Below are 23,614 nucleotides of genomic sequence, written 5' to 3'. Positions count from 1 at the left end.
AGATAAAACAAAAACAAACAAACCAAATGTGAATGTCACTGGAGAAAAAAAACCCACAACATTGTTCTGTTTTTTCCTCCTATTTAATATGAGAACGGCTGTTCACTATTGAGCTGCAGATGTCACAGAAAAAATATAACATTCCTGCTTCTGAAAAATTTAAATCTCAACCTAGGAATCAAATTTTGTACCTTTGTACCAAGCTATACAACTTCTCTAATTTCAATGGCTCTACAGCTGCTTATGTTTAGAGCTGAAAATATTCCACTACAGTTTCTGTCCTTCTGCAGCGGGGTTGGCACCAGATGACCTTAAAGATAATCCCTCAGCATTCCGCGGGGCTCCCACGCTGGGACATCCCGGCCTGAGGGGACATGCGCCAGGCCCAGCCCGGCCCGTGCGCCTCTCACAGCGCACGCGCCCTAACGGCTGCCCGGGCACGCACCGCGCTGCGCACGCGCGGCAGCTCCTCCCGGCCCGACCGCGAGGGCCGCGCGCGCCTCGGAGTGACGCGATTGCGTCAGACGCAGCCTCGTCCCGGGGCGGGGCGGGGCCGGGGGGTAACGGCGCGACTTTTCAAAATGTCGGCGGGGGGGGCACGGAGCGGCCGCCGCCGGGCCCGGGAGCGAGCGGGGCTGCGCCGGGGCGGGCGGCCCGGGGCGCCCTAATGGGCAACCGCGGCCCAGGCCCTCGGTACGACCGGTAGCGGGACCCGAGGGGGAGCGGCCGGCGCCATGGCGACCTGCATCGGCGAGAGGATAGAGGTGAGGCACGCAGCCCCTCCCGCCGCCCTGCGGGGCCACGGAGGGGCCGGGCGCGGGCTCGTCCCATTCCCGGCGGGTGTTCGTGGGAGCGCGATTCCTCCCGCGCCTTCGCCCCGTCCCCACGTGTTTGTGGGGAGCGGCGGCTCCGCGGCCGCTGCCATGGCAGCTGGGGCGGGCGCATCCCGCGGCCCTGGCGCCGCGGCGGGAGAGGCGGCGGGAAGGAGGCCCGGCCGCGCCGCCCCGGGCAGCGCCAGTGCGGTGCAGGCTGGAGGATGCGGCGGGGGTGGCTGTGCGGCCCGGCCGGGCCCCGCCGCCCGGTCCCGGAGAGCTCCCTCCAGGTATCCCCGGGCCGCATCTCGGGGGAGTGTGGGCTCCCCATCTCTGGTGGGAGGGTCCGTATCGGGAGAGGCGCTGCTAAGCCTGGCTGACGAAGCCCCGGGCTAATGAGGCTGGTTTGTTCGTCTTGCAGGATTTCAAGGTGGGGAACCTCCTGGGGAAGGGCTCTTTCGCAGGGGTCTACAGAGCGGTGTCCCTGAAAACCGGCCTGGAAGTGGCCATCAAAATGGTAAGGCAGCCGGCCAAGCAAGTATCCGTCTCCCTAGAGACCAAATGCGAAGTTGCACCAGGTTGGAGTTATGCAGTTGGGCATTGATGCTTGAGTTGAATGTTTGTATATAATGGATATAAAGATTGGGACTCGATTCTGAAAGATGCACTACAACCAAATCGACTTGGTGATTAATATAAATGCTTTCGAGTGTTGACTACATTTAACCTACCTGCATAGCAAAATCAGACTTAGATTTCTCTGCTTAAGTATTAAAAAAAAAAAAAGTGTTAGTATTGATAATATTTACACTTGACTGCTTCTGGCTGTGGTGTTCCTCCAACTATCTATTGTACTTGTTAATTGAAAGACTGTATGAAGTTAAACTATGTGAAAATTTGCTTATACATAAAAAATTGTCAGGCAGATAGGCACTGAACATCTAAGTTATGCTATGATCCACTTACAGATAGACAAAAAAGCCATGCACAAAGTTGGAATGGTACAGAGGGTTCAGAACGAGGTGAAAATACATTGTCAGCTAAAACATCCATCTATACTTGAGGTAAGAACCGTGGGGTTTGTACAGAGGGCTGTAAATGGGACTTGCTGCATAGTCTGCAAAATGGAATTTTGTTTTTTCCTTGTTTTGTGTCCCAGCTTTATAACTATTTTGAAGATAGCAACTATGTATACTTGATACTTGAGATCTGTCACAATGGTGAAATGAGCAGATACATAAAGAACAGAAAGAAACCCTTTTCAGAAGATGAAGGTGAGTTGTTTTGGGTTTTTTTGTTTTTCTTTTTGTTGTTGTTGTTTTTTGGGGTTTTTTTTGTCTATGGAGCTCTCTGCATTAATGTTTTGGCTCACTCAATAAATACTTAATTCTAGAGGAAGAGTATTTAAAGCTGACATCAATTTCTATACCTTAAAATCTTGTCTAAGTGATAATCTAGAGATTAATTATTATTGTGCATATATTTACTTGCATTTCTATATACATTTGTTTCTCTTTGTGCTATTTGGAGTAAAAAAAGATGGTGATGTTAGAAGGCAGAGACAGCTGGAGGGTAGAGCTTACCTTTGTACTTAGAATTGTGTTGAAATGTGGGTCAAGACTGGGAAGAGGAAAGAGCAGGAAAACTCACAACTTCTGCCTTTACTGCTTCCAGACTCGCCTCACTGCTCACCTCTTGCTCAGTTCTTCCAGCTTACCTGCTTCTCTATCAGTTTCTAATTTAATTCCTTGATAGTGCTATAGATAGGGATTTTTTGGGACCCAGGCCACAGGACAGGATTAATGGGGTACTGCTATACAGGCATCATTAGTTTAATCTGTATCTGTTGCCAAAAGTGATGAGTAACTTAGCTTGAATTCTTAAGAACCTAATTTTAGAAAGTTTGGGCCAGTTGAAAATATTTCCAGTCCTTTTCCCTGTTTCATGAACTTAGAACAAAATTGTGCTATTTTGCTTAAAGTAGAAAGCAGAAAGTTAATTCTAATTTCACTATGTGCCACCTAAAAGGCCTTGTAATGTTCTTTTTATCAAAAATAAGAATAGATGCAAGACGAATAGCACACTTAAAGCTGAGTTACCTTCAGAGCTATGATTTCAAATGTAAGACTGCAACATCTGCTTTTGTTTTGACAGCACGACACTTCTTGCACCAGATTATCACGGGTATGCTGTACCTCCATTCCCATGGAATATTGCACCGGGACCTCACCCTCTCCAATATCTTACTCACCAGTAACATGAATGTCAAGATTGCTGACTTTGGGCTGGCGACTCAGCTGAAGATGCCTCACGAGAAGCATTACACCATGTGTGGAACTCCGAATTACATTTCTCCCGAGATAGCCACGAGGAGCCCGCACGGGCTGGAGTCGGACGTGTGGTCTCTGGGCTGTATGTTCTACACTCTGCTCATTGGAAAGCCGCCTTTTGACACGGACACGGTCAGGAACACGCTGAATAAAGTGGTGCTGGCAGATTATGAAATGCCAGCCTTCTTGTCGAGAGAGGCGCAGGACCTCATTCACAGGTTACTGCGCAAAAACCCGGCAGACCGCTTGAGTCTTTCCTCAGTGTTGGATCATCCTTTTATGGCCAGGGCTAGCTCTGCACGGAGCAGAGATTTGGCAACCTCGGAAGATTCCATGGACAGTGGAAATGCCACCATCTCTACAACTTTCACGGGCTCCTCCAGCATCAGTACCAGTGGTAGCTTGAAGGAAAAGAAGAAGCTGTTAGTTGGACAGCCGCTCCCAAATAAAATTACTTTTTTTCCTACAAACAAGAATTCCAGTAGTAATTCATCGGGAGACGGAAGCGGTTCTTTCCGACAGTGGGGAATTCAGGGAAAGGAAATTGGTGTAAGTGGCAGGGGAAGAACCGCGCAGCTTGATGAGGAGAGGCCACATTCCCGCTACCTCCGAAGAGCCCACTCCTCAGACAGGTCTGGCACGTCCCACAGCCAGACTCAAGGCATATCCAGCATCATGGATCGATGTCATTCTTTGGAAGTGCTTTCCAAGCCTAAAATAGGAACAAGGGAAAACACAGAATACTTTTCACCTGCCAACAGCTATACTGATATAGGAGAAATACTTAAGGAGAAGACTTCTAGTACTTCTGGTTCTTTGGAAGAGCAGATATCTCCACCTGTAAAAGACCAACCACAGTAAGAATCAGTTTTTTATTCAGATGAAATTTAGAGCTCTGTTACTGTCTTCTTTCCACTTGCAGCAAGTTGATTATTTCTTTCCCCGCAGTAATTGTAGTAGAGAGCATTGCTAACTGTTCTTGTTAGAAGAGACAGATGAGGGTAGAAGGCATTCAGAGTGCACTTATCAACATTTTTCCTTGCTGATCTCTTGAGGTGATTTTTTTTCTTATTCTTAGAGAGAATAAAACAAAAATTTAATAAAGATTAGGCAATAGATTATAAAGTTGATGTACCAGAAAGGAAAGTGTCAATCATAGCTAATTATCTGAAATTTGGTTCTGTAGTTATTTGTACCTTCTTTGTGAAAATCCTGGCTTCTTTCTATAGATTTTTCATGAACAGAATAACAAGAATAATTTTCTGTTTTAATATAAGGACTTCCATATCTTAGTTCCTGCATTTCTCTCTACATTAAGAACTGGCATAATTTCCTATATTTTCTCTTTGCAAATCAGTTCAAGGAAAACACAAACAAGCACTTTGCCTGTAATAAAGTAAGAATTTTTTCTTGACTGTCAAGTGTTTGACATAAGCAAAGTTCAGTGGGCGTGTGCATTCATTCTAGTTTGAGAAATGTTTGATGAATCAAAAATTTATGCAGATGTTACTGTAATGCTTACTTTTGTTCCCCATGACTTCATAAAGCCATGCTGAATGTAAACAGGAGAGAATATTAATGTGAGTATGGGAATTAACTTAATGGTTACAACTTCTTCTGCACGGGTGATTATAGGAAAACCTCTTACACCTGTAGATAGTTTGCACAGCAATCTTAAATGCAAGGTCCCAAGACTTGAATTAGATGGTTTATATTCTGTGGTTTTGGGGTGGTTTTGGTGATAAGTGAGCCCTTGCCAATGGTGAAGTAGTCGTCATCACTACAAGAAAGTGCAGACAGGTTCAGGCTATGGAAATAAGAAACCTCACAGGAGCTCAGTGTGAATGAAGTTACAACAGATCAGTGACTCTCCCTGAGTTTTCTGTGTCTTCTTTGTCCTTTAACAAGTAGATTATATCTTGAGTTCACATGTGTCTATGTATATGTCATCATCTAAAAAGCTGGTAAAAAGTCTTTATAATTTTTGAGATTGGCTGTATTTTATATAAACTCAAATTATTTTGGGTGGTAGAATTGGCATCTTTCAGCTGAATGTTTGTTGTGAGGAGTGAGACAGGGTCGGGGTGTCATGTCATCACTACCTTCTCCAAGGCTGTGAATTAAGAGCTAGATGTAAGAACAGCTACTGCTGGCAGCATTATCATAACTTCTCATTGCATTTGGAAACCGTTTTATTTTCCTGTTCTTTACCCCATGAAATAGAAGCATGTTCTGGGCTGCCTAGAGCTAAATAATGCCACTGGTATTTCCTAAATGTTCTAAGTGTTGTGGTTTCTGCAGCTGTAGCATTATAACTTTTGCTGTGCAAGTGTCTGATGCAATCTTGATTACATGTGTAACTTTTATTTTGTAGCTCTAACTATCTGTGTCCAATGAAGCCCCAGGTTGGTTTGTTAGAGCAGAAGTCCCAGGCTGAGACAATGCAGCAGTGGCTTGGAAGCATGCAAACAAATGGTTTGTTACTCATCACTTGTGTATTTTTGATCTCAAGTTAGTGACTTGTAATAGTTTCAGTGGGATTTTCTATTTGATTTTATTTCTTTGTGCATTGAATTTGAATACATAGTTTCCTAAAACAAGTTTGTTATTTTCTACTACTGTTTTAGCAAAAACAAGCAAACAAAAAAAAAAAAAGGAAACCAGAACGTTAGACCCTGAAATAATTACTCATTTGTGTAAATGTGTCAGTTAAAATATATGTAAAAAAATATTAGCAGGTGACTTGAAAGCTCTGTTAATTTAGTTGTGCAAATACAACTAAATAAGAGAAGGTGAAACCTCAATGAATTAGAAAGATAATAAGGCTGCAGAAGGATGGGTGGAGGACAGGACAAAGACACAGAAGGGAAGGAGGTGTTCTCTGTTGTGCCTCATATTACATCATTTGCAAACAGTGTAATTTAATCATAAGAATAAACCATAAATCCATTCTGGCCTTTTTTGATTTGATATTAGTAGACTCCTTCCCTTCCTGTCTATGGGGAATTGAAATCAGAGAACATATGGTCTGAATAATGCTATTTAATTTTTGGTCCCTTCTGAACTGTTTAGCCACACAGCAGAAGGAGCACAATAGTGATGTGGGTGAGGTGAAAGTTGATCAAGGGCTTAAATATCAAAACTAGGGAAGGTTAAATATAAAAACAGGTGTTTAAAAGAAATAAACACAAGGATTTTAAAAATAAAACAATGGATTTGGAGTATGCATTTAACATTTTAAGTACTAAAACCTCTGGTAGATGGTAAAACACTAGTTAGATAAACTGAAACTTAGATGAAATTTGCTACTAGTGGTTATGTGAACGGTAAATGAGCTGTTTTTCAACAGGTAAACTAATTCTCATGCAAGAATGTATTTGAAGTCCTAATATTTTGTTTATAAATTATTCTTAAATGTTATTTGATGTATAAAAACTGAAGACCATCATAACTGAAATATAGGAACAGCTTATTTAAAGTAGCACTGGAATTTTGCTAGCACTGGTGTTGATGGTACTAAAAGGCCTGATGATTGGACTGAGGATTAAAGAAATCCCAATTTTCCCTTAACTAAGCCTTCAAGACAATCCCTTGAAAAGCTTTTAAAGCTATACTAGAATTTTTTCCTCTGGCTATGACTCTTGACTCTCCAATGTCCCTTTGTGATGCTTTCAGTTCCTCTGAGACCACCTGCAGACCTGACTGGCAAGAGTAATGCCCATGGAGGTTTTCGATACCATGTGGATCTGCAGCAGGATGCACCAAGAAATACATGGAACACCTTAAAAGATATAAGGAATCATGATGCATCTGGTGACTGTCCACATTCTTTAAACCAGAGAAACCCAAAGCCATGCATCCCTGGAGTTCTGTGCAAAAATGAGAGAATTCAACCATCTCTTACATGTGGCCTTTGGTCAGCTCCAGAACAAAACCAAACTTGGGGCCAAGAACCATCAGCACACCAGAAACCTACACTGCAAAGTGTTGTCTCACCTCTCACTGCTCACAGGCTGAAACCCATCAGGCAAAAAACAAAAAATGCAGTGGTAAGTATCACTTCTAAAAATAAGAACAACTGAAGTGCTTAATATAGTGTGACTGTCTCTTAAAAATCACTTGTTAAAATAGAACCATATGTTTTTTAGGAAATTTCATCTAAAATAATTTAATTTAAAATCATATCAATAAAATGCATCTTAGTTTTTGTATAGAGAATACTTAAAGCATAATAGGGCAGACCTGTCTGTGTTTGATTTGTCACGTAACAAGCCTCACCCTCAGTTACCAGGCTGATACCCTTCAGTCATCTTCAAGTGCTCTGTTTTAAAAAAAAATAGTACTAATAACAAAAGTTACCGTAAGAAGCATTTATCAGCTTGAAGTGCATTTAAGGAAGAAGAAAAGCATTTATTAAAGCATTTGTGGGAAAAAAAGTGTTGTACCCTACCTTTTGCAGAAAGTGAAGGTCTTTTTGTTTATATTTAATATATTTTAGGTGAGCATTCTAGATACTGGGGAAGTGTGTATGGAGTTTCTGAAAGAACACCGCTCACAGGAACTTGTGAAAGAAGTTCTCAGAATATCTTGTGATGGAAATGTGGTGAGTGTAATTTTGACTTCTTCACTGTTGTATAAAGTGCCTAGAATTCATTCAGAGCTGGTTTTTTTTTTTTTTCTTGATAAGTGATTATTTCTTTTGAAATCCACTGTTTATATATGCACAGCTGTAAGCTTTGCCTCTCCATAATAAAGCCATATAAATGTGGGGGGGCAAGCAGCTATTTCAGAGAAAAATTGGACTTGACTTTTGGAATAGGTGAAGTATTGGTGAAAAAGTGCTGCTGTTAAATAATTAGAGGAATTGAGCTTTTATGGTAAGTCATAGTAATTAATTAAAATGTGAGTTATTTCCATGTGTGCTAGAAGTGCTGAGTACTGTACTAAGTTGCAACTACACACAATTTTTGTTCCTTTTTGTAGATTGCAGTTTATCATCCAAATGAAGGAAGAGGTTTCCTTCTTGATGACAGACCTCCTGCTCCTCCTGAAGGCATCTGCACATATAATTTTGACAACTTGCCAGGTTACTTGAAAGTTACTTTAAAATTTTGACGATTAATGTGATATTTTAAGTGAATCTTGTGACTTTATAGCTTTTATCTATTACTTTTCAGATAACTCTGAAGTAAAACTCCTTTTGGAATTAGATGCAAACTATAGTTTAACTGGAAAACGTTTTGAAACTTCACAAGGAAGTGTAACCTACAGGTTTTGATTCCTTTTTTATGGGAGCTTTAAGGAGTCTCCCCTTTGCAATGCAGCATACTAAAATTAAAGCTCTTGTAATCTTTTCATCATTCATACTGGGAACTGTTGGTGGAAATAAGTCAATTTCTTTACACAAACCTGTCAAGTACTTAAATATTACTCAAAACCTTAAGCTATCAAATACATGATTTCAATTACTTCTCTTCAAGCTGGTGCACAGTGTTAAATCTGCTAAATTCTAAACTTTTTAAAATGTTCTTTTTTTAGAAAAGTACTGGAAAAAATACCAGTATGCAGCTAAGTTTGTGCAGTTGGTGAGAACAAAAACCCCCAAAGTGACATTTTATACAAGATATGCCAAGTGCATGTTGATGGAAAATTCACCCCCTGCAGATGTTGAAATTTGTTTTTATGATGGTATGTATTCATTTTTTCAGTTATGCAGATAGGTATATCATTACTTTAGGGCTGCACTAAAATATTGCCTAACACTAAACAACCACCACTTCAGTCTGAAGAAAATGGTGCACTATAAGCTGTTTTTGGACACTCTGCCTTTATTCTAGCACTTGTAGATTAGTTGATTCTTTAATTCCTTACCTAATACCTTCTTCAGGAAGTACACATTGCAAAAGTGTTATTTAAGTTATACTTTGGTTTTATGAATGAGCTCTTCTTTATTTCTGCCTTTGATAGTTAACCTACTTAGTAAGAGGCATGTCCCTGCTCCAAGCCTTCCATGGTTAACTGTTATTTTATACAGCTCACACTGAAAGTGCTCCCATTTTCTGGCAGGAACAAAGATCCATAAGACAGCTGGTATAACTCGTGTGATTGAAAAGTCAGGGAAATCCTTCACTTTGAAAGGAGAAAGCGAAGCAGGGTTGAAGAAGGAAATCCAGGCTTACATGGATCATGCAAATGAGGTAAGGTGTTTTACACAGACCTTTTCCAGTGCAAAGCAACTTCCTGAAAATTCAGCTTCCCTTTTGCAAATGTGCTTCCTGTGTTGCTTTCCATGTTTTTCATTACACTATTAAGGAGGAAGGATGGTGGTTTTTTTGGAAGAGCAAATATCAGAGTAGAGGTAATGGTTACAGTCCCTCACATGAAAGCCTTGAGAGGAAATTCTTACTAGTTTGTAAAGCAGGTTTGCCTGTCTGGTGAAAGGATTGAACACCACAGAAGCTGCTTTATACGACATTAAAAATTCAGTACTGTTGAAATTTCCTTGTGTGGAATCATTTGCCACACTAAATGTGTATGAAATAGTTCTACAGTTCTCAATTTAAAAGGTTCATAAACTCCTCATTTCAGGGACATCGTATATGCCTTGCACTGGAATCTGCTATTTTGGAAGAAGAGAAATGGAGTGGAAGTGCTCCATTTTTTCCAATAATTGTTGGAAGGTAATATCTTCAAGTTGAAAACACTGATGTATTTGAATATTTATGTGTTTATTAACTACTTATTGAATACCTATGTATTTGAACTGAAAAACAGTTCTGCACAAGACTCCTGTCACCAGGTGCTTTGGACCATCCATGGTAAAATAAAGGAAGAGCTATGTCTCCTCACTTGTTTCTTTAATCCCTTTTGGACAGACCTTTTCCCCATTTTTCTCATGATTTTTCCAGAAAACCTGGTAATACTGAATCACCACAGGCTGTAGCACCTCCACTTTTGGACAAGACAAACTATTCAAAAGATGTTGTGGCATTGGATAGGAATAAAGCTGCCAGTTCTACTCCAGTTCAGACTCCAAACTGTGCTCCTGTAAGTACACAAGGATGTACCATGGAGACCAGTCTCCCATATTGCTGTTTTACATTGAATTAATGGAATTACATCTGCATGGGCATGGACTTTTATTAGCCATTTGTGAGCATATTGACTAGAAATGCTAACTTTGATTTAAACTAACTTTTGATATCTGGATTTAAGAGCAACTGAAAAAAGAGAATGCTACAAAATTTTACCACGAATACTTCCTGGGAACAGAGTTGAAAAATTGCTTACTCATGTTAGACAGCAGAGTCTCCAGTTTGAGAGCTCTGATGTGCCCTCGGTGCTGTATAACAAACGGTGTCACACAGGGTATTGGCACTTGATGATGTCGTTCTGATATCATCAAGTATTAGTGCGTATATTAAAAAGGGTCAGTGAAGATAGGTGTACCCAATAAGGCTTTGTGAGCAATTTCATCTGGTTTATTTAAAAGGCCCACCAAGCTTTGGTTCCTAATAAAACTTCCTGAGCTGACTGAATTGAACTGGAGTCTTGGCACACTGAATTTGTATTGTGAGCTTCATTGAATATACATCAATCTGTATTTGCTGGATCTGCATCTGTTTGATTGTGTAGTTCGTGTCCCTAATACAGAATCTGACCATTTCCACCTGACTGAAGTGAATTGACAACAAAAAGTTGTGTCCCTGTGGGGTTTTTATATGCTGTTAAATGAAGCATAGGGGCTAAATCTGTCTGTATACATGAACAGGTGGCAATTGACCACTCCAGCTCCTCAGGAGGATTAATGCCAAGGCTGTTAATTCTGGGTATCTCTGGGTTTTAGGTGGCGTCCTGTGAAAAACCTAAGCTTCTGACTAACACTGTTGAAAAGACGTGCTCCTCTGTTCATCAAACTGATTGCAGTCCAAATTCAGCCCAACTTGTCAAATCTGTTTTTGTGAAAAATGTTGGTTGGGCTTCTCAGGTGAGAAATTAATAAAGGAGGTATGTCTATTCTTTTTCCTACTAATGTGAGATAGGTATTTAAGTAATTAATGTTACATTAACTTTAAACTTGATTTGTGAGGAATCGTTCAGTTGTGCACTGCAGTTTAAGTCTAAAATTTGCATGTAGAAAGATACTTTTAAATAAGTATCTTGGATAAAAACCATGGTGAACTACATAAGCAGAAGAAACCAAAATAATAGTTCAGTATCTCAGTTACCAGTTTTCCTGAGGCTATTATTGCATATTTCAATGTCTTTTGTCATTTAAATTTGGCTCTAGTAAAAAAAGCAAAATGGTTTAACTTCTCTGTTCACTAGTATAGATGCAAAGGTATCATGACGAAGTTTTTAATAGAAATATACCAGATCTGTACAAGAGAAATGCATCTTCCTCACCAACAGGAAAAGCCGTTCCCTTGCAAAACCATTTTCCCTCTGCTTTTCTGTTGGATAATCTTTAGGTTTAAAACACTGTTCTTGGCAATGCAGATAAAGTAAGCTTCCTGTCCTAACAGAAAGTTCTCTTTATGTATATAAACTTTATATTAAAACTTTATAAAGTATATAAACTTTAAATTGTGTATAGCTGTGAACTCTCACAAATGGGCCTCTTTTTAGTGTTTGGCCCTTCATAATATTTCTTTAGGAGTGGTTAAGCTAAAGGTTATTTATCTGACATTGATAAGGGTAACTAAAGCCAAGCATCTGAAACCTGAGGAAGTCAGAACGAGACTACTTTCTCCAAAGTAATATCCATGCAATCTTTAAAAGACTGACCAAAATACCTAAGTCCCTTCAGCAATTTTGAAAAGCTTTCAGCTTCCATTATTAGAGAGGTTCAAAGTTTGTAATTTTGTGTTTCATATGCTCAAACCATAATGTTACTTCTCTCATCAGCTGAGGAGTGGAGCAGTATGGGTTCAGTTCAATGATGGATCCCAGCTGGTAGCCCAAGCAGGTGTCTCTTCCATCACTTACACTTCTCCAGATGGCCAGACAAGCAGGTGAGTCTGTTCCTGCCATAAAAACATCCAGGTAACTCGGTGCAAGACTGTTGTACATTAGGTAACTTCCTAGCTGCTGTTGATTTTAGTTTGTAAATTTTAAACCTTAGCATTGCCATCACTTCACAGTTGGTTAGTTATGCAAGCTTATTAAATAAAGAGAAGCACCCATAGCTGATTGAACTCTGAATAAGAAGTGAATAAAACAAGCTGGGAATGCATCCCCTTGGTCTCCAGAGTACAGCCACTATTCATGTGTAGTGTTAAAAACAGGGAGGTTGAGGAAAGTAGTGTTTTGAATTAACTGTATTGTCATGAAATGAAACAAATTATTTAAGCATCTGTTTTCCTATGCTGCTTTGCCACTCTAGGTATGGAGAAGATGATAAGTTACCAGAATACATCAAGGAGAAGCTGCACTGTCTGTCTTCTATTCTCTTAATGTTTACCAATCCAGCTGGTCCTCACTGATTAAAGGAAAACGGGTGTCACAGTACAAGAGCTTAATAAACTCGCTCACTGACTTCCCAGTAAAGTGACTGATCTTACTCAGCTTATGCAGAGGTTCTTCCACAATCTGGTAAAAAGTTAGGAAGGGGAAAGTTACTTTCTTTATGTGTAGCAAATTGTGTGTGAAGTATTATTCAAAACATACTTTTCATTAAAGTGATGGATAAACTCCCTCAAGCAAAACTTTGAGGAACTTAGATCTTGACTGCATTAAGTCTTTGGAAATAATCTTACTCCACTGCTTGCTCAGTGCCAACAGTCAAGGAAAATGTGTCTGTGCTGTTCAAGTACTTGTATTTGTAAATAACTTATATTTTTATGTCTTACAAGTAATATATGTAAATATGTATATGTTTTATAACTCTGTTTTTAATTTTTGTAGCAGCAGCTTAAAACTTCCCTGCACAAGCATGTTATAAAAAAAAATAAATGCAGTGGTAATTGTCTGGATCTATTTATTTGTTTTATGGTCAAGTAATGGTTAAAGGAGTTAATAACTTCAGGTAGTTTTACCTTGTTTTACACATTGAGTAATACTTACAGCAACTGAAGTAGCATTAACAGTAGCTTTTCTCCTAAGCATTTGGCTTCAGGTCTGCTAACACTCCTGAAGGTGCTTGTATCTGTACTTAAGTACTCAATGACTTCCTTATCAGGCAGGAAAAGATCTTGGAGTGGGATCCAAAATGCTGTTGAGGCAGGAGGATGAAGGGTTGCAGAGGAGCTGCTGCTGGCTGTGTGCAAGCACAGCTCAGCTGAACTGATTCAAGCCAGTTCTTGTAGAGCTACTGTTTAAAAGACAGAACTTTGGTTGCTTTCTCATGTCCAAATCAAGGAAATAGCTTGCAAATAAAGAATTTAGCACTAGGAACATCAAGAACAATATACGAGAAGCGTTTACTATGAATTAGCTTATAAAAGTGAAGTCCTATTTCATACCATTTTGTGATTCTGTAGCAGAAAAGCCCATGAGAATAAAACTTCTGTATCTCCTTCAGTCAGTATTGAAAAAAATAATTTAATTCAGTAGTCTCTTAGTGTTTGAACAATTGAGTACATAGGAATACATAATTACAATTATTGAATTAAAATGGTAGAGACAGCAGCCACAACTCATACTGGAGTTGCTCCAGAGGTTTTTTTCCAGTAGCATTAAAACAGCTAAACAAACCTGTACAGATGAGCTTAGGCCCTATTATGAAGGAAAATTAAAGTCTCATTTTTAAAATAAAGTCTGAATTACTAAAACAGTATAAATTCCTGTTTCTTGTACCTTAATATCAGAAAAAAAATACAAGTCTGCAGATAACAGTGAACACCCAGGAGCCAGTTTTCTTCTTTCATTTAACTAACCACCACTGCTCAGCACAGTGCATTCATTCTCACCAAGCACTAAAGTGTAAACTATAGTGCTTAGACTTCTTTTCTTATAGTTAAGAAAAGGAGTGCATATTTCATTGCTGCAGGTTTCCCTTCTTGTTACAAAAAGGCATTCAGCATAACAGTAGAGGAATTGCACATTTGGTTCACCATAGTTCAAGTAACAGCTGCTCATGCTGATTTTTTCAATGGTTCTTGGTCAACTGAAGACCCAAATTCCATACCAACTACCTGTGTGAAGGTCACCCCCCCTTTCTCTCTGCTTCTCTCTCTTATCATTTGGAATCCTGGAGGACATGTACCAAGCTCCAGAACCAGATGGTCTGTATTAACCAGTGCTTACAAGCCAACAAACCAAACAGCAGGAGGTTTGCTCAAGTAGTGGTGTCTCCATGCAAAGTGCATGCAGCTCAACTAATCTAGCTACCAAAGAGTTACTAATCCTGATTCATAGAATCAAGATAATATTTCTTTTACTTCATTCTGGAAAGGATGCATATAACCTGTGACCTTCACAGCTGTATTCAGTGCACATGTACATCATATAAACTGTACACACTTCAAATGTGCCATTGTATCACTCTAACCTGTCACATTCCTTCCTCTGCTGTTGGAAAAACAGGGCACAAAAGCCAACTGCAGCAGGGGTAACCAGGTATTGGGGTATGACCACGTTAAGTGTTCTGTCAATCTGTAAGTACAGGTGTACAGTTGTTAGCACTCAGCCAACAAGGTCAGTGGTTAGGTACTCCTCATTCAAAAGCAGTAATAAACTAAGTATTACTTCTGCTTAGTTTTACTGTCTGTTTTCTTTTTTTTAATATGTATTTAACAATTTTCTTCCTGCATCCTCCCATATCTGACAGAAAATGCAATTAGTCTCTTGTATACTATCTCTAGGAGTAAGAGGGAGACTACAACCACACCACAGATCAAGCTGAATGCCCAGCGTGGCCCCAGGTGAGTGTAGATTTGGCTCACAAAAACAGGCCCAAGGATCCGTGCTCCACTTCCAGAGGCAGTCAACCATCCCATGTAGACACCCTACAGCAGATCAAAAGTTTATGTAAGTGATACAGGCATTGTTTAGCTTGCCATTAGCTCCAACCCATTAGCCTAACTAGAAAATATAGAAGTATTTAAACAACCACTTATCTTTCTTAACTCATTGAGACACTGATTAGTTTGTTTCCAAGAGTACTGCTCAGCCTCTCTAAGCTTTAATTCCAAGGCTCCACTCATAGGTACTCTACTGTTTTCTCACAAAATACATTCCGGCTCAAAGCATTAAGTCTCTTTCACCAAAATAAAACATGAAAAAAAAATGGACAAAAGGGGAATAAAATTTTTTGTTAAGTGATATTGTAAGTTTGCTATAGTGTTTCACTACTAAAAAATGCTCATACTGGGGGTCTAGCAGCATTTGTAGTCTTTACATAAATAAACTTAGTAAGAGACATTATTCCATACTGGTGTTCCAAATATGTAACTGGTAGTTACAAAAAGGACTCTGCCAGAACAGTAATGATAGTTTCATGTTGTAATATTTGCATAAATAGCACAAGCCTTGCTTTCTAATTCCCCTAGAGACTTGCCTTGAATTTTAAAAAAGATTGTAGCTCCTGCAAAGTTCTGCCCTGCTTAAAATACACTATTACTTTTCTGATGACAAAAGGAATTTTAACTATAAACCCCTCATTTGAATGAAGAGAGTGCAAGTATTGTGGAGCAAATGAAAGAAACCATTTAGGGATGGTGCTTACCTGAGGCTTTGGTCCTAGGACTTTTGAGTATAAAGTGTAGGACATGACATTACAAACAGGATAGCCCAACCCTATGAGCACATCAGAGCTGATGTACTGGGCCAGGTAGATCATGGGAGTGTTCAGGCACCAGGACTGTGTGACAGGGCAGCCCACGGGTTCTCCTGTGTGGTTGGATGACAGCTGCAGCTCTGGCAAGTTCCAGAAAGGTGCTAACATTTCACTGGGGGCTGTTCTGGGAATGGAGTTGTTCTTTATTTCTGTAAAAGCAAGTTATTCGTATCATGAAGATCAAAAGTGCAATAAAAGGCCTTCAGAAGAACACTACAAAGGTGGTCTGGTAAGACTGGAACTATACCTTGCCACTGGATATTTGGTAGTTTCTTTCCCCAAGGCAGCAAGATAAAGAATCCAACCAAGACAGTAAGTAAGCCTGCATGGAGTATGGCACGCTCACCAGTCCTACCAAACATTGAAATTACAGTTAAACGGATCATTTAATTAATGTAAAATTTAGGCAGCTGCTAATGACATAGCCCATTAGTTAGTGGAAATGACATCTGACCAAAACGCCAGCAAGAAAAGTTACAAAACCACAGTAACTTAAAACCAGCTTTTCTTATGATTCAAGGGTAAAAGACAGTCAAATGAGAGTTATGTTCACAGAATAAAGAACTATCACAGCATCGAGGCTCTGTCAAAATTGGAAGTATTTCATTGTCATAGTAAACCCAAACCCACACTCTTTACAGAGTAAAAGACCTGAATAAGAGATTTGGCCTTGCCATAAAGCTTTGCACATTTAGCCAACATAAGTAACAAAATCCCAAAACCTTACTTTTTCGATAGTGTTTTAACCACCATGAAGACAATAACTGATTCAATGCCAATCACACTAAGGATTATCCCATTATAAAAAACAGCTTCTTTTCTGGTCCAGGAATACATATCCATTGTCAGTGGAGTAGCTATACTGAAATGACAGAACAAGAATAGAGTAATCATAAAAAGCTTCTTCAATACATTAGTGTCCACACATGTATCATCCCAAACATCAGTGCACTACACCAGCAATACTCTGTAGCATCACTAATTTATTCCTGATAGCTCATGAAAAGATGATGAAGTGAACGACAAGCCAGGGTAATAGAGACAGAGAAAAAAATCTAAAAATAGTGCAGTTTATGATAGATATTGTAAAACTAATTTTAACTACATAAAAAACCTCAAAAACTTGAAGAATAAATCTTATATCCTCAAAATATTTTCTAAGTTAAATAAATGAAGTACACTTGAGCTTGAGATAATGATGTTATACTTTTTTTCTTACACACAGAAAATTTGGGAGTAAATAATAACCTCTTTAATCTAAAAAATCCTAGTCACACAAAACAGTGTATTTCAGAATACAACTGTATTAACTCTATCAAAAATTGTTTTAATCATTACTGAAATAAGAGATGCACTGAAGCTTTTGGAGATAATCAGAATCATACTAAGAAATCACACAAAAATAAAAAAATATAGAACAAGATACTTAACTGGAAACATGTTTTCTTTGAAGATTTTAGGCAGCCCAAGTTAAGCTTTTCTTTTCTTTTTTGAATACTTAAAATGTTGAGGATGTAGGTTTGCCTCCATTCAAAAGCTTTTATAATAATGTTTTCTATCTTTAGTTATTACTGACCTTTAATCCATTACTCTGTATCAGTAACATCAACTTGATTTCCTGTGGTTTTGGACTTCTACTTAGGAAGTCAGGAAGATGAGTAGAACAGAAAAGCCTCTACATGTAGCCCCAGTCGAATTACTCTGCATGTCTGAATATTTTGAGGGAAAATAGACAAACTTACGTTTCAAAGACAGCAAACACAAACAGGATGACAAAGAAGAGAATGTTGAGTGCTACCACAGCAACGTGGTCAATGCTTCCTTCTGCATTCTGATCCAGAACATCACTTCCTGCAGCAACACAAAAGAATTACCTGAACTGCACACTGAGCTTTTTCTTATACCATCACAAATTACAAACAGTAATGATTCCTTTAGTCTTCTAAGTATTTAGCGTGCAAGTTGGTGGGCAGCTAGGCAGTTCTACTTTGACAGTCAACGTATAAAGTTTTTACATCAAAATGGAATTGTTGAAATTTCAATTTTTCTGACAATTAGAGAAAATTATTTCCAAACTTGTTACACGGTCTGTTTTCCCAATGAGTCCTGAGGGACAGCAAAATAAGCAAACTTCTTGAAATATCTGAACAATGGAAATCAAAACATTCTCTTCAAATTACACAGCAGAATTCTCAGGATGAAAATATGGAAGGATCCATACCATTTTTTTTCCTTCTTTGCTACTTGACAGCACTATGTACACAACATGACAAATGAAACAATTTCTGGACCAGCTAGGGAGAGATGTAGCCTGTTTTCCACATCAACTTCCCAGTGCATCTGACTTTAGAATACTTCTAAATGCTTCTATGGAAGAAGAGATTACTTCAAAAGTTTAATCACAGAATAAGTTTTCAAGGCAACACTGGTACCTTCTCCATCTGAATTGACACTTTTGTACTGCCGTCCCATGTCATCCACTCGATGCTCCCTAGAAATTTAGAACTTTTTTCATTAATACACATATTTGTTTGATCTAGTCAAGTTTCTATTAAAATAATTGTAAATGGTATCATCTATATGATAATTATTTGCAGCACCATTAAATATCATCTACAAAGCTGACACCTGCCTGCACTGAACACCAACTTATTCAATTCTAGTGGGAGAATATCACGTATCCATATGCATCTGCACCAGTGGGATAATGAATAAAAATCCCCCTGAGAATCTTAAAGGAAAGACACAGACAGTGAGGTCCCTACAGACAAGCCAACCTTATTTCTCCTTAGAGAAAAAACATGGGTAGCAACTACCAACACTAAAACTATATCAAGCCTAATAGACTAATACCTTTAACTTTTTAGATCAGTTTGCATTCTAACCATAATATCACCAAGATTCATTTATGAGCATCAGAAAAATACAGGTATTAAAGAAGGCAGAAACACTGAAAAAAAAGTTATAGTTTTAACACTCCAGATTTCAGATTTACTACTCTACCATATTATTTGCTACAAGTCACCCAGAAAAAATGAGGTAGGGTATTTATAAGTTTGGTTTTTGTTTTTTGGGGTTTTTTATTACTTGATTACCTGAATATGGCAAAGATGAGAATAATATTAACAACTCCTAAGAGAGCTCCAAATAAAACTGGTGCTGTGTACATGTTCAGCTGAAGACGAAGAAATTTCCACGTTACTCCTTCTTCTCCAATAAGTGTAAAACATGTCTGAAAAACTTAAAAAAATCAGTGTACTGTGAAAATCTTGAGAATCATTAAGAAAGCATTAGAACACATAAGAAAAGTTGTTCTAATTGCAAAGTAAAATATAAGTATTATACCTGTAAAACTTTTTACATTTTGAGAATCCTCCTCTAGATAAACAAAATGGATTCCAGTGGGATCTCAGCAAGCCAGGAAAGTACTTGATTACATAAATAAACAGTATAAACAGCATCATGACACTTATAGAACTGAATTCTGAGTGAACCAATGGTTAATTTTCTTGGCAGACAGATGATTTACTCTTTTTTTCCCCTTCCTCCTATAAGGAAAACCTTGGTCTTGGGAGTGGATTATCCCTCGTGCTAAGGGCAAACTAGAGAGAAAATATGCAGTGTAGGGGGGTTAAATTACATTTTAAATCAGTGCAGAGCAATTGGACAAGAATGTTTCATTTATATTGGCTTACAGAAGTACAGATGAGTGTACCCCAATTATTCAATTGTGATATCACTGACAAACCATGTCTTAAAATCCCCTGCATAGAGCTGCTGTGGATTCCTACTTCCAGTGCCCAATTTCAGCCTAATAAGAGAAGTGAGGAAAGATTTTGCTTTACCTGGCCCCAGTATGAAGCCAACTGCTTGGCAGGCACTGGTATTGGCCATGGCACTCGTTCTTTCCGTCAGAGAAGTGGCACCCGCGATGTATGATCGAACTACAGCCACATTTCCTTCAAAAAAAAACCAAAACCAAGCAAGTGTTCATATGAATATCAAGTTCATATTGTTAAACTGCTGAGTGTTATTTTAGGGTTTTTGTTACTTATTTTGCAAGACAATAAAAGCACTCCCTCCAGTATTTTTACACAACAGCACAATGACACAATTTTGTTATCACCAGGGGCCAACCCTTTGCTTTGTTAAATATTAAGTTATCATTCACATAATGGTAAATCTGATATTAAAACATAATTTGAACCATCTTACACGAGACACAGAATGTAACAATTTCCAGAAATATAAATCCAGCTGCGTTTACCTGCTCCAAACCCCACGAGAGCACGGGCAGTCAGCATGTAGTACTTGTTGTGGGAATGGGGCACGTGGACGTAGGCATAGAGACAATTAGCAGCTACTGAAATAGCAGTGGAAATGACCAGAGGTTCTCTCCTGGGCCTGTAGTTGGACCACAAGCCAAAGAGGGGAGAGGCAACCATTTGGCCAATGCTGTACGAAGCTATAATCCAGCCCAAGAAACTCGCATCTGCTGTCGGGTCAATCTGCAGGAACACATGAGTCAGTGGGTAAAGCACTGGGGTGTTTTCCATAGCCAGGAACAACTTTTTAGAATTAGCACCTGGGACACCAAGGACTCTGTACTGTAATGCTTTGTCTGGGGCAATAAACCTCGGCTCACCCTCTCCCCCAACGCTCCAAACCAATAAAATCCGCTTTGCTTCCAAGCCTGAGAATGGCTCGCTTGCAGGAAACTCCTGGAGTTTTTGTATAGCCCTGCTGATGTTCTGGGCTAGAGACAGAACTTCAGCAGCATGGCAGGCACCTTCCATGCCAGGAGCGAGGAGTCACTTCCATTGTCTCTGCACGTGCCTGAGTCTGTCCTGATTTATAAGGCTGGTGATGCATTTTCTTGTCTTCTGCAAGAGCTCAGCATCAGCCTCACTTTCCATGACACCTCTAGGTCCCCACCCAGGTTATATTCTTCCAAATTTGCATTTGAAACTGCCTTCTACAGTTCCAGGGGCATTAAAATCCTAGCACAGATTAAATTGAAGTTTTAGAGACTTTTGTACTGCTTCTAAGATCACAACTATGAGGTGAAAAGCCCCCAAGGAAACTAAAATCATTATACAGGAACCATGGCAATTCCCTGTTAGGAATATCCAGATCTATGTGCAACAATGTGACATTTACAGAGCAACTTCTACTTCCAGTTTCCTCTTTTATTATTTTTTTTTCCAAAATGCAGACAAATCTTATCTATTGTGTTTTAATAACAAGACTTCTATTGATTTGCTGTCCAAGAAATCATGATATTGGAAAACCAAACATTTCTGGATTATGTTGTACCTTTATCAACTCAGGAAAAAAAAGGACATATTTTTCAAGAAATAATAAAAGCTGCCTAAGGGGATGGCAGAATTAAAGCCTCTTAAAGTCACATACCTCCCTCTACTTTTCCTAAATAGAAGGTAATCTGTATTACCTACTTTCTGAGCAGGAGTTTTCTATTCTTAATTATTTTTAAAAACCCATTTTTACAAACCTTTTGGAGATATGGCCACACAGACATAATTACAATTGAGAAACCTGCAACACAGTAAAAACCGAAGTTATTTTATTTGCCATTTTTATCAGTGATTTTCTTTCCTGAAACAGTTATTGCAAGTTCATTCTTCTGCCTCTACTCTAAATGAATTATAGTATAAACCTATGTATTTCCTGTTTGTTTTTTTTTTATGGAGTGGTAATTCCTCCTATCAGGAGGAACTGTTTTTGAAAGATCATTTTATAGGTGCATACACATTAAACAAAAAACCTCCTATGTTGCCCTCCCAATGGAAACACAACACAGTCCCCAAAGTAAAAATAATTTCTTGATATACTGATATATCTGTATTAATTAGTCAAAGAGATTTTAATTCATAAAAAAAAAAAAGTTACTGAAGTATCCTATCAACTTCAAGGTAATTTCTAGGCCCACAGAAAAACATCACAGGTCAAAAATCAACAGCATTCTTGTTTCTGGGGGGAGTTATTTAGGAATAATATTGCAATTTGTCCCGCAATGGAGATGCAAAGTCCAGTAGGAGAAAACATGTTTGATATATATTTTGAAACAGACAGCATACATTCCCATAAAGATCTTACCTCTCACAAGAGCTCCATGTTATTTCTGTTTTCATTCCCTAGTAGTTTCACTCTGGATGATAAAAGTGCAACCTTTGCTTTGTTCAGTTCTGAGCAGAGTACCCTTACATTGCTGCTACCTTTTGCTACTAAAAACTATTAGGGAGTCATAATCCACATTATGCAATACATCACTTTGTGTAAAACCAGTTTTATTACTTATCTCATTAGATGCAACTTTCTGTTTCATTTGCTAGATTCATATATTAACTTTTGAAGAATCAAACAATGCACCTTTTTAGAGGTTAGAACAGTAGAATTAAAGAAGCTCTGCAGCTGGAATTTAGAAAGCCCTGTCATTTTCAAACTCAAGTATATTAATTAAACAAGTAACATCGAGTTCCACAAGCATTTACTCACCTACACTACTGAGAAACATTGTCAGGTACATGATCCAGATGGATCGCCACCTGCTCTTATAATGTTCCTGTGTTTCCACAACATCCCTGGGTTTAAAACAAAAAGCAAGAGAGAGAAAGAAATCATTATCAGATCCTCTTCTAGCTGCTCCCACATGACAACGAAAACATTTTTTCACCAGCCTCTCAGTACAATTGTGTAACTTGTTAAGCAGAAGTGGATTTCCGCTCAGCAAAGACTATAAAGAATTTATTTTTCGCTGGAAACTACTAGACGGACAAATCAAATAAAATAAGAGAAATGCTATCACACACCAAATGTCCCATGGAAAAATATTGATCTAGGGAGGTCTTCAATTCTGCAAACTCTTTGTATAGGCACTTTGGAGCATCACAGATTATATAAAAGCTTTAAAAAGTGGGTGTTAAACCATAAAACCCCAGACATTTCCTCACAGCTGTAACCTTTAAAGAAGCACAAACCTGAACAACTCTTGATTTGACAAAAAAAGCTACAGCCAGTCTGTCCTTACGATAAGAAAATTACAATATACAACATAAAAGTTGCGTGTAAAACATACTGCTGTAGATTGCAAAGGCTGAAAATAAATTAAAATAGAAGTCACAAACTAAGTTACAAGGTAATCTCTATTCAGATGATGTAGACTCGCGTTACAGATACACAGATGCTTAAACAGTTTATAAAGGCTATTTATGTAAGTCGTACCTAGACTTAGGCATATCTGCGAATTTAAGTTCAAGACACTCGTTTTGCTGTCACAAGGGGGTTAAAAACCTAAAGCGACGAACAGCCGGCCCACACATGAAGGCTGCTATTAAACACCCAGACTTCTGCCCCACATTAATCCTGTCTGGCGATTTTTCGGAACTTCCCAAGCCAGTGGGTTTGTGGTTTCCTACAGAGGGAAGCAGCCGGGCCCGGGAAGGTCCGAAACACGAGCTGCGAGCTCCGGAGCACCGGGGCTGCGGCTGGGGCCGGGGCAGCGCCCTCAGCCAGGCTCGGGCTCCCCGTGAGGGGCGGGGAAGGACCCGGCACCCTCGGGCGGCTCCTCGGCTCACCTCTTGGCACCGCCTCACAGCGGAACCGGCCCCTACCTGCTCTCCTCCTCCTCGTCCTCATCCGCCGCGACCCCTGCGGACCCCAGGAGGGGCTCCTGC

General features: G+C 39.2%; 2 protein-coding genes across 9 annotated transcripts; one reads left to right on the top strand and one right to left on the bottom strand.

Annotated features, from left to right (window-relative positions):
* The first annotated feature begins 734 nt into the window (after positions 1 to 734).
* On the top strand, positions 735 to 13,060 carry PLK4 (polo like kinase 4). 2 transcript variants are annotated; one of them, XM_062493984.1, is made up of 16 exons: positions 735 to 764; positions 1,234 to 1,329; positions 1,781 to 1,876; positions 1,972 to 2,086; positions 2,967 to 3,999; positions 5,517 to 5,617; positions 6,818 to 7,191; positions 7,641 to 7,745; positions 8,126 to 8,228; positions 8,681 to 8,830; positions 9,209 to 9,339; positions 9,731 to 9,822; positions 10,051 to 10,189; positions 10,989 to 11,129; positions 12,050 to 12,156; positions 12,528 to 13,060. In XM_062493984.1, the coding sequence occupies exons 1-16, from the start codon at positions 735 to 737 to the stop codon at positions 12,625 to 12,627; spliced, it is 2,913 nt and encodes a 970-aa protein (XP_062349968.1). In that variant the 3' UTR covers positions 12,628 to 13,060. The 2 variants fall into 2 exon arrangements, with proteins under 2 accessions (XP_062349968.1, XP_062349967.1); XM_062493983.1 differs by lacking the exon at positions 735 to 764 and adding an exon at positions 1,037 to 1,102.
* A 1,521-nt stretch (positions 13,061 to 14,581) lies between these two features.
* On the bottom strand, positions 14,582 to 22,515 carry MFSD8 (major facilitator superfamily domain containing 8). 7 transcript variants are annotated; one of them, XM_062493977.1, is made up of 12 exons: positions 22,437 to 22,515; positions 21,433 to 21,476; positions 20,188 to 20,428; positions 19,761 to 19,879; position 19,388; positions 19,016 to 19,160; positions 18,345 to 18,411; positions 17,663 to 17,751; positions 16,648 to 16,782; positions 16,168 to 16,271; positions 15,810 to 16,069; positions 14,582 to 15,090 (listed from the first exon to the last, which is right to left on the bottom strand). In XM_062493977.1, exons 1-12 carry the CDS (start codon positions 22,465 to 22,467, stop codon positions 14,875 to 14,877), a joined length of 1,452 nt encoding a protein of 483 aa, XP_062349961.1. In that variant the 5' UTR covers positions 22,468 to 22,515; the 3' UTR covers positions 14,582 to 14,874. The 7 variants fall into 7 exon arrangements, with proteins under 7 accessions (XP_062349961.1, XP_062349960.1, XP_062349959.1 ...); XM_062493976.1 differs by lacking the exon at position 19,388 and having other exon boundaries at positions 14,582 to 15,092; positions 15,803 to 16,069; positions 19,766 to 19,879; XM_062493975.1 differs by lacking the exon at position 19,388 and having other exon boundaries at positions 19,766 to 19,879.
* Positions 22,516 to 23,614: the final 1,099 nt, after the last annotated feature.

The sequence above is a fragment of the Cinclus cinclus genome, chromosome 5, assembly GCF_963662255.1.
Source record: "Cinclus cinclus chromosome 5, bCinCin1.1, whole genome shotgun sequence".
Taxonomy (NCBI): domain Eukaryota; kingdom Metazoa; phylum Chordata; class Aves; order Passeriformes; family Cinclidae; genus Cinclus; species Cinclus cinclus.
Note: the sequence above shows the minus strand (reverse complement) of the source record. Positions and strands in the feature narration are given on the sequence as shown.